This window comes from Pituophis catenifer, unplaced genomic scaffold (genome assembly GCF_029215685.1).
Source record: "Pituophis catenifer annectens isolate HBS135680 unplaced genomic scaffold, rPitCat1.0.hap2 SCAF_17, whole genome shotgun sequence".
Classification (NCBI taxonomy): domain Eukaryota; kingdom Metazoa; phylum Chordata; class Lepidosauria; order Squamata; family Colubridae; genus Pituophis; species Pituophis catenifer.
In genome coordinates, this window is record NW_027256897.1 from 13,166,364 (window position 1) to 13,180,407 (window position 14,044).

General features: G+C 48.5%; 1 protein-coding gene across 1 annotated transcript; it reads right to left on the reverse strand.

Moving 5' to 3' along the window:
- Positions 1–640: 640 nt before the first annotated feature.
- On the reverse strand, positions 641–12,570 carry PMPCA (peptidase, mitochondrial processing subunit alpha). The gene is made up of 13 exons (XM_070955639.1): positions 12,499–12,570; positions 12,168–12,364; positions 11,967–12,046; positions 9,407–9,489; positions 8,448–8,542; positions 7,935–8,035; positions 6,750–7,013; positions 4,373–4,465; positions 4,170–4,288; positions 2,456–2,546; positions 2,134–2,196; positions 1,906–2,050; positions 641–1,548 (listed from the first exon to the last, which is right to left on the reverse strand). Exons 1-13 carry the CDS (start codon positions 12,543–12,545, stop codon positions 1,379–1,381), a joined length of 1,548 nt encoding a protein of 515 aa, XP_070811740.1. The 5' UTR covers positions 12,546–12,570; the 3' UTR covers positions 641–1,378.
- Between the last annotated feature and the right edge of the window lie 1,474 nt (positions 12,571–14,044).

Genomic DNA, 14,044 nt, shown 5'->3' on the forward strand with positions numbered 1-14,044 from the left:
GAGGACAAGGAGGCTGGGAAGAGGAACAGGAAGGTAACTGGGTATTTATTTAGCTGATGCTTCAGGCTGTTTTCAGTGCTCCCTGCCTCTGCAATTAGACCAGAATCCTTTCATCTCAACGAATTTCATTGAAATTCCTGGTCGCATTGAAAAAGGAGGATTTTATCTGCAAGAGTACGAGAGGAGGGTCTATCTCCCTGCAGAACAGTACTTCTCGACTTGATGGCTCAAATTAATGACAGCCCCCAAAAAGTCAGTTATAACCTAAATTTGAACTAATGACCTTTACTCAGCCTGTAGTCACATCACCACAATTTGGGCATTTGGCAACTGGCTCTCACGTACAACCAGTTGTAGCATCCCAGTCACAAATGTGATTTGTGACCTTTTTTTACCAGTTTCTGGCAAAAATAACAGCTGGATTCACATTTACGACTGCTGTGACTTGAATTACTACCACTGTAAAGATGGTTGTGAAGTCAGAACCGATCACGTGAGGGTCTATGACAATTCGCCATGGCTACCTCACCACAGCCCATTTGCCAGGGCCAACTTGCTGCAAGACAACTCCCTGGTATCAGAGAAATGATGGGATAGAATCATTAAAGAAAGGATGCAGAAGGAGGGGCAGAATAAAATGTGAATGGCAAAAATTAAAATTTTTATTTATTTTAAATAATGAAATAGAATTGTTAAAATTGTCCTTCAGAGAGTTGACCGCAGCAAGTTGTGCTGAGTTGTCCCATTCCTGTCACATGATATCTCACTTTATGACAACTTACAACAGAAATTCTGGTTCAAATTGTGGTCCTCAGTCAAGGACTACCTATAGGGGAAAAGTTTTCATCTTGGGTCAAGAATAACAGGAAAAACTGTCTATCGCAATTAAAGACGCAATGTAGACTCTGAATAAATCTACTAAACTTGAAATTCAGTTTTGTTGCTATCAATTCCAAATACAATTGCATTCTACCAGAGTTTAAACTTAATTTTGGAAACAAAGGTCAACATACCACAGCGTAGCACCGTCATTAACTCTTTTTATCTGTATTGTTCGCCATGGACTGTACCAGGGCTTGGGCTCAGACTTAATTGTCCCCTTAATTCAAGACAACTCAACAAGGACAGGAATTTGAAATACCAAAATAGCAATCTGATTTGTAGGAGCAGCTCTCTTCAACCGTTCGGCCTCCATCTTCTCATTTAGTTTTGAGTCTCGCAAAATAAGTTATCTTGAGGATGAACAGAATTGGGACAGACATGTGGCTCTGCCAACCACCCTCCTCCGATTCCCAGGGTGCGCACCCTGGCAGATGAGAAGCCTCTTGGCAAGCAATGGCTCGTCTCGACCAAATGTCTCGGTGGGGCAACCGCCACGTTAACGGAACAGCCGGTAGACCCTGGGAAGCCGCCCGTCCTTGCTGGAAAGGGCGCCCTGGATGTGCTCGTAGCTGGGCAGCTCCCGCAAGTCCCCCAGGGCGGCAACCGCCGGCTTCTTCCGCAGCATCTTCGTTGCTACCCGTTTGATGTCACTGGCGCTCACTTTGCCTGTGCAGGAGGGAAACGAAGGCCACCGGGATCAATTTGGGCGGCTCCGTGTGGCACCGGCTCCCACACAAGACTGCTCCACTACTATAATACGGGCCACCCAGTCTGGCCCATCAGAATCAGTGGGGAATGGGCCCAGAGACACAAGAGGAACGGAGCGAGAGAAAGCCCAAGGGGAAGCCACTCCGGCTGAGGAGGCCGGTGAAATTCCACAAGGGGGTTTTGGGCAGCAGAGCAGGGGAGGTGGGCTCACTTTGGCAGCAGACTCAGAAACCAAGGCCCCCTCCCCAAACTTCCTCACCTCACGAGGGAAGGCTCCATCGAGCCGCAACTTAGGCAGCCGAGCCTGTCACTTACCGATCAGGACACAGAGCTCCTGTGGTAGCTTCCTCCCTCCCGTGGCCAAGACCTGCCTCCCAACATCCTCAAAAATGACCGGCCGGGACTCCAGGTTCATCATCAGCATGGACCTCAACTGGGTCTTGGCCCGCTCCAGCTCAACCTAGACGGAGAGGCAATGGGGTTGCTCCAGCCTCTCATCCGACCCCAAAGCCCCAACATAAACCCTCCACCCTGACCTCTTACCTCTCCCAGGTTTCCAGCCATTAAAACAAATTCCCGGGTAATGATCTCCACCATTTCACGGACCTGCAATCGAGGAGACGCAGACGTGAGAATCAATTCTGTTCAAGGCCTCCCCCTTCCTGTAGGGTGGAGAGCTTTGGGGGAGGCCTCTGGGGTGAGGGCAGGAAAGGAGATCTCCTCCTCGCCAGGCCAGGCAAGGGGACACTGGGGACGGCTGCTCCCTCCCTCGCTCGTCTGCTGGCCTGGTAGATGCAGCCCAATCTCCAATTGGCTAAGAGGACATGCCTGGCAGGCGAGGGATCCATTCTGAGGACCAGCTCACCTGTCTGGGATCTGCGCTGGCGTGAATGCACAGGAGGCCGGTGTCCTCATAGCTGTGGTGGTAGGAGGTGGCGTTGTACATCCAGTGGTGCCTGGGAGAGACAGCAGCAGAGAAGGGGACAGGGGTGAATATCGGCAGCCTTGCAGGGTTCCCTAAGAGCCTCTCGTAACTATGAGTCCTCTTCAAGAGTCGGACCACATGTCCCATCAGCCCCAGCCACCAGCTGGCCCAGGGAAGGCCAAGGTATCAGCCAATCAGATTCTGCCAAACTCGCAGATACATTCATTCATCTGTTCACTCAGGCTGCAATTATTGTGAGAACACAGAAAAGGCCCACTGTGGATCTGCCATTCCAGATTGTCAAGAAAAGGGCTGATCAGTCACCACAAAGGGCTGGACCCAGAGCAATCAGGAGTCAAGCCCGGGGTGGGATGGAAACCACGCAGGTCATTCCCATCAATGGACTGAGCCTGGAGGGTGGCAGTACGACTATCTCAGTAGCCTTCCAGGCTTGTGACTCCAGGGTCCTCCTGGACTGCTGCAATGAGGGCCATCATTATATGGTAGCTCTCCTTCTCCTGGAGTGGATGGTTCCCTTGGGGGCTACAGGGAGAAGGTTCAACTCCCCTGGAGCGTCAGGAGGGGCCTCTCAGGGCTCAGTGGAGCTTAATGTCTATGAGAGAAAGGTCTCCCATTCGTCTAGGATGAAGAATCTCAATGTGCTGGTGACGCCCATCTATCGATCCCCAACCTGGGCAGAATGGGAAATCTGAAAAGTCCTGGGAAGCTGGAGTTGGGCCAAGCACTGAACACAACCCACATACTATCCAGGCAATCGGGAACGCTGAATGAGTGATTCTGCAAGACGAGAGGGAGACTTCGGCCCCAAGGAGTTTGCCTGGCTTAGGGGACATTCTCAGGACCCTTCAAGTTAACAGACATGCCCTTTGCTGCCCATCCTGATGGTGACGGAGTGTAGAGAGCAGAGAGGATGGCCTTGAAGGAGGATCCATTACCACAGCAACAAACAGATCAACATGGCTTGAGCTCACACCAGGATAGAGATTTACAAAAATGCTTACGGCAGCAACCCCAATTCACATGAAGAGGGTGGGTGGGAAGCACATTCAGACTGGCAAGATTCTGCTCCTATAAACACTGGAATAAAAGTAGTTTTAGGCCTACATGGTGCCTCTTCATTTGGTCTACCTTGTAGGGCTCAAACTACAGGCCTGGTTCAAATACTGTGATAAGCCAAAGGGGTTTACTTGGTTTAGATTTTGTCTGCTGTCTGTTTGTAGCAATAGCACTTATATGCCACTTCACACTGCTTTACAGCCCTCTCTAAGCGGTTTACAGAGTCAGCCTCTTGCCCCCCAACAATCATTTTACTGACCTCAGAAGGACGGAAGGCTGAGTCAACCATGAGCCGGTGAGATTTGAACTGGCAAATTGCAGGCAGGCAGCAGAAATAGTCTGCAGTTCTGCATTCTAACCACTGCGGCTCTTGTAAAACCATAATTTATGTCTTAGAATGACCCTGGAGCTCTATCACTGCTGGGTTAGCCAACCTCCCCAACACACATACAATTAAAGCCAATTATGCTTTAGCACAATGTGTAAACTGGCTACACATTTTTACTCCTTTCTCTCTTTGGACACTCCCCCCAAACTGAAGGTCCCACGCAGCAACATGAGAAGCCCAGGGACGTACCGGTTGAGGACGTTGAGGTATAGCCGCGTGAACATGCCTTTGCCGGGGCCTCCAGCCGAGAAAGAGCCACCGCCCCCCATCATCATGTTTAAGACGGCAAAGGGGATGAAGTCTTCCTCCTGGAGCAGGGAAGCCAAACCAGAGGGTCACTTGGACGTCCAAGCAAAAAGGGCCGCCACAGCCAGAAGTGGATGGATGCTTACCAGAAATGAGCAGCTTTCTAGTCCAATCATGATGTGGGCCAACTCTGGGATGGGGGTGGGCCCTAAACTCACGTCTGACATGTCCTTCTCCAGCTGCAGAGAGAGGGGGAGATTCCGTGGGAATTTGGCTTTTATGCGACTAGCTGGCTATTGGCTCTAGAGCAGGGGTCTCCAACCTTGGCAACTTTAAGCCTGGCGGACTTCGACTCCTGGCTGTGGAATTCTGGGAGTTGAAGTCCGCCAGGCTTAAAGTTGCCAAGGTTGGAGACCCCTGCTCTAGAGCTCCCTTTTAACCTTCAGTGCTTTTTACTGCTTTTAATACTTGGACTGCCTTGTAGCGTTGTGAGTGGCTCTTTATGTTCACCTTGGAAGAGACACAAAATCTACTACTACCTTGACTTACGACCATAATGGAGCCTGCTCATTAGGGTCACAGGTTGAGATGGTCATTAAGTGAGGCTTCCACATGATTGCATCACTCAACAAGTGGCCCAAGACATTCTGATTCTAAGAGAGAAGATCTCTTCCTTGCACTTTGGATTGTAATTTAATATTGTCCCTCCAATTATCCATTTTCCGCTTTCTCCGCTTCAGAAAGATGTAATTTGCTGCCAACCAACAAAAGGCATCTTTTCGAAAGGTGGGGAAAAGCTTTGCCAGGGTCTGAGAGCAGGAGGACTGCTTTGTGGAGGGACCCTGCCCCTCACAGGGTGAAATCCATCTGTCAGCTAGTTGTGATGCCTTCAAAGACACTGCTTGGCAAAAGCTAAGCAAGACTTGGAGAGATTCTCAGTCCTCCAGGTCATGGTTGTCCCAAAGGTGCTTTTTCAGGAGGCAACTAGAGTTTCTGGTTTTTTCTTTGAAGACATTTTGCTTCTCATCCAAGAAGCTTCTTCAGCTCTGGCAGGACAATGGGAAATGGAAGGATTTATATTCCTTGCAGGAATATAAAACTCCAGTTGCCTCCTAAAAAAGCACCTTTGGAACAACCATGACCTGGATGATGGAGAATCTCTGCAGACTTCTAGCTAAACAATTTGGGATGAAGACCCTTGGAATGGGGTGGGAGTAGGAATGGATTTCCAGAGGGAAAAATTGAACCATTTGCACCACTCAGGTGACCCTGAGGACACATGTAAACCTCAAAGTGCTTCAATGACCCTCTAAAAGGATGCAAATGACCAGCTGTCTGCAAGGAGTATAAATCCTTCCATTCTCCACCATCCTGTCAGAGCTGAAGAAGCTTTTGGGATGAGAAGCGAAATGTCTTCAAAAGAAAAAACAAGAAAGTCCAGTTGCTTCCAGAAAAAGCACCTTTGGGACTAAGCAAGATTTAGCAAAGCACAGGCAAATGCAGCTCCATGCAGCAAGCAAAAATCCCTCTTGGCTTTCACCATGCCCATGTGTTCAAGCCTACGTCTGAGAGAAGAAGGGTGGCTTGCAGAGGGACTCTGCCCCACACAGGGCGAAATCCATCAGATAGGCAACCCTGGCACGGAGGGTCTTCTTCACTCAGCCCCACTGACAGCAGAAGTGTTACCTGGTCTCTCTACAAGCAGCGATTTGCTCTTAAAAAGTGATGGGGGAAAAAGATCTAGTCTGGCGCAGGGTGGGGAGGGGAGAGACAACCGGTTCCCCTCCCCGTTGCGTGCCAGCCTTTAAAAAGGCTGCATTTGCTAATTTTCTATCTAGAAAGCCATTTCATGAGATGTTTCTGAAAGGCGGAAAGTCTCTTTTCAACCAGGGTCTTTGAGAGCGACAGGGCTACTTGCAGGAGGGACTCTGCCCCGTGTGCCGGGTGAAATTAATCTGGCAGGCAGCCCTTCTCCCGTCGGAGGCTGGCTGTAAAAGAAGTCTATCCTAAAAAGAGTTTCAGTCGGCCCCCAGCAACCAGAGGGAGTCCTGGGCAGCACCTGGCAATTTTTACTGTTGGCTTTCCTGTTGCCTTTCTGAGGAAACAAACAGGGAAGATTACAAGTGGCATCACAACACTGCAGGGTGCTTGGCAGCTGGCAATCGCGTGACTGCAGGGCTGCTGCAATGGCCATAAATTGAGGGGGGAGGTTGCAAGTCCCTTCGTTCACCCGTCACAATTTCAAACAGTCACTGAACAAAGAGTCATAAGTCAAGGACGGCCTGCACTGCACATCCTTCCCAGATTTTTATCACTTTAACTTTGTTTTAGCTGCTCTGAGAACACATTTAAGGCAATTTTAAACCCCATTTTAAATAATAACAAATCACTTTATGAAACCCAAGAGATACAAAGGAGGTTTTGCTTCCTAACGTGCCAATAATGAGTCCTGGCCCTGAACTGAACTCCAGCTGCTTCTGCAGAGCTTGGCAAGAAAAGCAGAAGCTGCCTTCCCTTCCTCACCTTCAGGATCCCTCCCGTGTACTGGGCAACTGACTTGTCCACATCCTCGGCTTTCCCACTTCCCCACGCCGGAACGGCTCCCAGGAAGTACTTGCGAGCACAGTCCACAAGCTGCTGGTGTTCAATCCCCACGCCAGCCAACACCATCCTGTCGGGGGTGTAGTAATTCCTCAGGTACGAGTGGAGGACCGTCCTGTCAATTTTCTCAATGTTGTCTGCAGGACAGAACCTGTTCAATCCCACAGTGTTTTCCCTATAGGCTGCCTGTGGGAGATCAGGACAAACACAATGATTTTCAAACAATAACAACAACAAAACAAGGCAATGACAAAACATTTGTGACCTCCCTTCCTCGGTTTAGGATTACGGTTGGCCACGTGCACCAAGACACGGGAAGAGCCCTTGCTGCTCGACTTTGATGATATCTCTAGTGAGCATAAGGGAGCCCCACACCTGAGAAAGTAACCACCTCTCCTAAAGGCTCTTCTAAGCATTATGCAACGGATTCCACTTTCACTGAGTTGTGAGATAAACCTGGATTTGAAGCCAGGTCTCCCTGATCCATGGCCTGAGCTACTGAGAACATTTTGCTTCTCAGCTCTTTGAAGGAATCCTCAATGTCAGGGCCTGCAAGCAGTTCTGTGTGAAGCACTTTGGACCCAAAGCCAACATAGCAGCAGATGAGGTACCTCCTCAAAGAGGAGTCCCACACCCCTCTGAAGCAGTGTCACACCCAGTCAGTTGGAAGGAAAGATGCAGCTTTTGGGGGGCAGCGTGCGCACTCACACTCACACAATGCCCCATTTTGACTTTGCATTCCCCAAAGCTGCATACCCCTGGACTGAATATTTCCTTTCACTTCCCAGATTGCAGGCAGGAACACAATGCATTAGCAAAACAAAACATGTTTTTATCTTATTGTGCCCCACCTCACATAATGAACCTCATTGCTTATCATAAAAAAAGACAAACTTGTGTTTCTTCTGAAAATTATTTCCGGTCCCACATCCACTGTTGAAAAGGGATTTTTCAAGACTGAGGAAGCCACCACGGGCCCCTCAAATTACTTAGGGGTTGCCTTTCTTGGCATGCTGATAACAGCGTCCTTCCCCCAAGCCAGGAGATTAGGCAGAGGTCACTGAAGGGCTCAGGGGCTTCATGGGGCAGAATGCCAGAGGGCCTTACTGCATGGATCATCTCGGTCAGCAACGGCTCTGGATCAGGTCTCATGTTCAGGTCCTGCAGCTCAAAGCGGACCGCCATACGAGTCATCTCGATTTCCTCATCTGCCAAGAGAAGCCAACCCTTTGGATCTCGGACCAACCTCCTCCCAAGGGACAATGGCCCAAACCCCCTGGAAGGGGAGGAAAATTGCTCCCAATTTTCAGCCACCAAATCCCACAGAATCAACCTGTTTCTTCCCAGCTGATAAATTTGATTGGGCATACCCACCTACGCCCCTCCCGCCATCTTGGTCTCTCCTGTCCTTCCAAATTATGCCACTGCACCACATTCTCCACTGGCAGAAATCACTAACACCTTTACAGCAACGCAATTTGCGTTCAGGTGGGACAGAGAAATCCTGCCTGGCTTTTGCTCTCACTTCTTCTTCTTCTCTCCATGCACAGAAGACTCTGTGACGATGGCACCTGCCAATCTACTTTTTTTTAACTATTATTTTTTTATTTACTAGATTACCTGACAGTCTGGGTTGGAGAACCACATCAGCCAACAGACTGACCATGGCATCAAGGCCCCTGCTATCTGCAGAAACGGCATACATTGTGGTATCCCTGAAAGAAGAGCAAAATTGGTTTTGTGTTCTACTGGGGTGGCAGGGTCTTCACCTAGGGTGCGAAGGCACATTTAAGACCCCGCAACAAAGAACCTTAAAACCAGTGGTGAAATCTAAAATTTGTTACTACCGGTTCTGTGGGTGTGGCTTGTTGGGAGGGGGGGTTAATGTGACTGGGTGGGCGTGGCCATTTTTTTAACTTTTAAAACCATTTTTTCTACATTCTTTCGGCGAAGAGGTTGTAAAAAAATGCTTTCAAAAGACTCTGACAATCCCAGCTGAGTTGCCTGATCGGCAGAGGCTTTTTAAAAAACTCAACTTGGATTATCAGAGGCATTTAAAAGAAAAAAAGGTGTTTTTTTTTCTTTTAAAAGCCTTTGACGATCCCAGCTGAGCCGTGCGATCATCAGAGGCTTTTTTTTTTACTTTTAAAAGCATTTTTTCCACCAAAGAGGTTGTTGAAAAAATGCTTTTAAAAGTTAAAAAAAAGCCTCTGATGATTGTGCGGCTCAGCTGGGCATGGGGGAGGGGGGGTGGCAGGGATTTTTGCTACTGGTTCTCCGAACCACCCGCCTCCATCGCTACTGGATCGGGCGATCCGGTCTGAACCGGGAGCATTTCACCCCTGCTTAAAACTCTTGGGTGAAAAACGGCCCATTGCATCACTCAAACTAAACTCAAACGACAGAATCTCCCATTAGCCTCCCTGTGAAGGATGGAGGGGATCCCATTATATAATGAGAGGTAGGATAAAAGTATGCAATATATAATAGGGTTATACTCTTCCAGTCAAAAGCCACATCGCTTGGCTGGGATTTGTCAAAGCATTGCCTGACCAAAGGACACCCAACAGGAAACAGACCTTGACACCTGGCAATCACAAATGCCTCCGTGCTTCTCCAACATGAGGAGGATCTCATCCTTGCTGCTAAACTGAGCTGTAGACTAAAGAGAAAAGGAGGGAACAAAGCAAAGGAGTTCGTTTTCTCAGAGAGAATTGGGTCAAGAAGGCAAAATAAAAATTAATTAAATTATATCCAGTTAAGCAGTTACATGCAATAACCAATTTCCCTGGGATGTAATATTTAGAGGTTTGCTGCCAGCTTTTGCTGCAGCAGCAGCCAAAAAAAGCTAATACAACTCTGGGTTGCATAAACAGAGGCATAGAATCAAGATCATGTGAGGTATTAGTACCGCTTTATAAGCCTTAGTAAAACCACACTTGGAATCTTGCATCCAGTTTTGGTCGCCACAATGTAAAAAAGATACTGAGACTCTAGAAAAAGAGCAGAGAAGAGCAACCAAGAGGATTAGAGGACTGGAAGCTCAAACCTACTATCTGGAACGAGCTCCCCCCAGAGATACGGAGGATCCCGGATCTGCGCACCTTCCGCCGCGCCTTAAAGACCTTACTATTTCACCAGGCCAGCCTGGCCTAATTTTCCCCCTCTTTTATAAAAGATTTTTAAAATTTTAAATATCTTTTAGTATTTTATATATTCAATTTTAAATTGGTTTTTAAAAGTTTGGGGTTTTAAATTTGTCGGAGCCAAAACTATTTAATTTGATTTTATTCTACTTTTAAATTTTGTATGGATGTGTTTTTTATTGTCTGGCTGTGCACCGCCCTGAGTCCTTCGGGAGTAGGGCGGTATAGAAATCGAATAAAAAATAAAAATTAAAAAATTAAAAAAAAAACATGTAAAGAACGGTTGCAGGAATTGGGTATCTCTGTCATAAGTCACTTTTTTCAGTTGTAACTTTCAACTGTCACTAACTTTGAACAGTTAGTCACTAACTGTTGTAAATTGAGAACTACCTGTATTATTTTGTTGCTCTGCACGTACATGGAGAGCTTCTGCACCAGAGACAAATTCCTTGTGTCTACTCTACTCTACTCCTCTATAAAAAAGATGTTAAGACTCTAGAAAGAGTGCATAGAAAAGCAACTAAGATGATCAAAAGCCTGGAGACTAAAACAGCTGCAGGATTTGGGTCTGGCCAGTCTACAGAAAAGAAGGACTAGGGGCAGTGGTGGGTTCTAATCTGTTTTACCACTGGTTCGCATCGCACATGCACTTTGCGCGTGATCGCCGAACTTGTGCTTCGTGCAAGCGCATTAGGAAAAAAACCAGCCGAGGCATGGCAATCCCCTCAGCAGCGCCTGACCAAAAAACAAAGGAAATAAAGGTAGGTATAGCACGTGGGAGGGCCAAACTGACATTCATAGCGAACTGGTTCTCTCTCCTATGAATATTTCCACTACCGGCTCTCCCGAACCGGGGAGAACCGGTACCAACCCACCACTGACTAGGGGTGATACGATAGCAGTCTTCCAGTACTTGAGGGGCTGCCACAAAGAAGAAGGCGGTCAAATTATTGTCCAAAGCACCAGAGAAACAGGACAAGAAACAATGGATGGAAACTCATCAAGGAGAGAAGCAATTTGGAATGAAGGAGAAACTTCCTAACAGTGAGGACAATTAACCAGTGGAACAGCTTGCCACTAGAAGTTTATATATTTATTTTTTATTTTATTATTCATATTTCTATGCCGCCCATTCTCCGAGGACTCTGGGCGGCTTACACCAAAGACAGTATACTAAATAGCCTATTGCCCCCCAGCAATCTGGGTCCTCATTTTACCCACCTCGGAAGGATGGAAGGCTGAGTCAACCTTGAGCCATAGAGAATCGAACTCCTGGCAATGGGCAGAGTTAGTTTGCAATACTGCATTGTAACCACTGTGGAAGGAAGGAAGGAAGGAAGGAAGGAAGGAAGGAAGGAAGGAAGGAAGGAAGGAAGGAAGGAAGGAAGGAAGGAAGGAAGGAAGGACAATAGCACTTAGACTTATATACTGCTTCACAGTGCTTTGCAGCCCTCTCTAAACGGTTTACAGAGCCAGCCTCTTGCCCCCAACAATCTGGGTCCTCATTTTACCCACCTCGGAAGGATGGAAGGCTGAGTCAACCTTGAGCCGGTGAGATTTGATCCGCTGATCTGCTGAACTAGCAGTCAGCTGAAGCCACCTCGGCTCATATTGTGGGTGCTCCATCACTGGAGGCTTTCTAAAGAAGAGACTGGACATCCATTTGTCTGAAATAGTATCTATACCTGGAAGTTCTCTTGCTTGAGCACGGGGCTGGACTAGAAGACCTCCAAGGCCCCATTCCAATTCTATTCTGGTCTTTTATTCTATTCTATTCCTATTTCAGGCCAGGAGCAGAAGAGCAGAAGAGGAAAGCACAGAAAGACGCACCCCCCACCCTCCCCCTTATCTGGTGTGTGTGTGTGTGTGTGTGTGTGTCTCGGTTAACGCCTCCTCCCCCCCCAACCCCCCCCCCCAAAGGGCTGGTCCTAAGGCCGGCCGACCGTTTGCTGTTTCCCAAGCCCCATTTCAAGGAAAACTAAGGGCAGCTTACCGAGAAGGCCAACTTCTCCAAGAAGTGCGAAATCCCGGCGTGGTACTTGGCTTCGTATCTGGAGCCGGAGTTGATGAGGACTGGGGGGGTCCCAGGGCAGAGGAAAGGAGGAAGGAAGGAAGGAAGAAGGAAGGTCAGGCGGGGCCCCCGGTGTCGCTTCGGCCGCCCATCCTACCCACCCGCCCACAGGCGCCCCCTTACCGCCCAGCGTGCAGAACTGCCCGAACCTCCTCTGGGAAGCCACGCGCAGCCCGCCCTCCAAGGCGCTGACCTCCGTCTCGAAGCCCTCCGGCCCGTCCAGGCCTGCGAAGGCGGGCTTGGGCAGCCCCGGCAGAGGAGCCGTCAAAGGGGTTCCCGGGTAGCCGCCTCCGCTGCTGAAGCGCCGCGACCCGGCGAGCCTGAAAGGGAAGAAGCGGAGGAGGAAGAAGAGGAAGCGGAGACCCTCGACCCCCACCTCCAGGATGGGAAATGGGGCGTAGAAGACCTCCCCCCCCTCAGCCGGAGGACACGAAAATCAAGGCCGAGGCCTCACCTCCGCGCCGGGCCCAAAAGGCCCCTCCGCACCGCGCTGGCCGCCATCTTCCTTTCTCTCTCTCTCGTCGGACGCCGATTGGTCGCTCGGGGTGACGGCGCCGGCGATTGGCGGGAGAGTCCCGCCCCTTCCCCTTCCGGAATGGGACCTGCGACGGAAGGAGTTTTCTTGGTTCGGCGACGGAAGTGGCCCGAGCCGCTTTTTTAACCCCGGGGCATGCTGGGAAGCGAAGGATGTGGGGGCGGGAGCGGGGAAGGGAGGGAGAGCGGGTAGGCCGAGGCCTGTCTGTGGTGGCGGAACAAACCGTCCATAACGCCCCCGAGCAGCGTTGAGTGAAAGAGCCATGAATGGCTTGGAAAAGACACTCGGAGGGTGGAACGCAGGGGTGGGCTCTAAATTTTTTTACGACCGGTTCTGTGGGCGTGGCTTGGAGATCATGTGACTGGGTGGGCGTGGCTATGTGTATAGGGACTACTCGGCTGAAAAAAGTCATTTCTGACTGGGCCTCGCACTTTTGACCATCCTCACATTTATGCCCGTGCAGCATTCTTAACAACCATGTCACTCATTTCACAACTGCTTCTCTTCAACATGGTATAAGATAGGGCAAAAAACGTAAAATGTGAGGACCGTCGTAAGTTCGAGGACTGGTCAAAAGTGCGAGGACCAGTCAAAAATAACTTTTTCAGCCCTCTGAGTAGTCCCTGTGCACAAAAGGACTACCCAGAAGGCTGAAAAAAGTGATTTCTGACAGGTCCTCGCACTTTTGACCGGTCGTCGCACTTATGACTGGTCATCATTTATGCCCATTGTAGCATTCTTAACAACCGTGTCACTCATTTCACAACTGCTTCTCTTCACCATGATGACAAGATAGGGCAAAAACGTCAAATGTGAGGACAGTCGTAAGTTCGAGGACTGGTCAAAAGTGCGAGGACCAGTCAAAAATAACTTTCAGCCCTCTGAGTAGTCCATATGCATAAAAGGATACAGCAATAGAGAGGGATGAAGGAAGGGAAGGGAAATTAGAGTAGGAGGGAGGGTAAGAGAGGGAGGAAGAGAGGAGGAGAAGGAGAAAGGAAGACGAAGTAGGGAGAAGAAGAAGAGGGGGAGGAAGAGAAAGTAAGAAGGAAAGAAAAGAGAGAGGTGGTAGGTTTGAGGAGAAAGATTGCTGTACAATAAAAAAGATGAAAGGGAAGAAAGCCAACCCCAAACAAATATAAAGATATTGAGATAAAGAATGAATTGTTAAACTTTAAAGAATAAAAGAGAACAAATATGAATAAATAACAATAATTAGAAACACACATACAAACATACAATGTGTTTTCTTTGAACAGAGTATTTGGCTGGTTCACAAATTTAAACAGTGTTTAGTCATTTCAATTAAATTTACAATTTCTATATTTCCTTTTTGCCGTATTTATTCCTCATCTATTTTTGTAAAAAACCAATATTACCCTTCATCCTCATCTCTAATCTTAATCAAATTCAATTTTTCCCTTCTATTCTATATTATACCCCTTCCCATTGTCATCTATTTTTA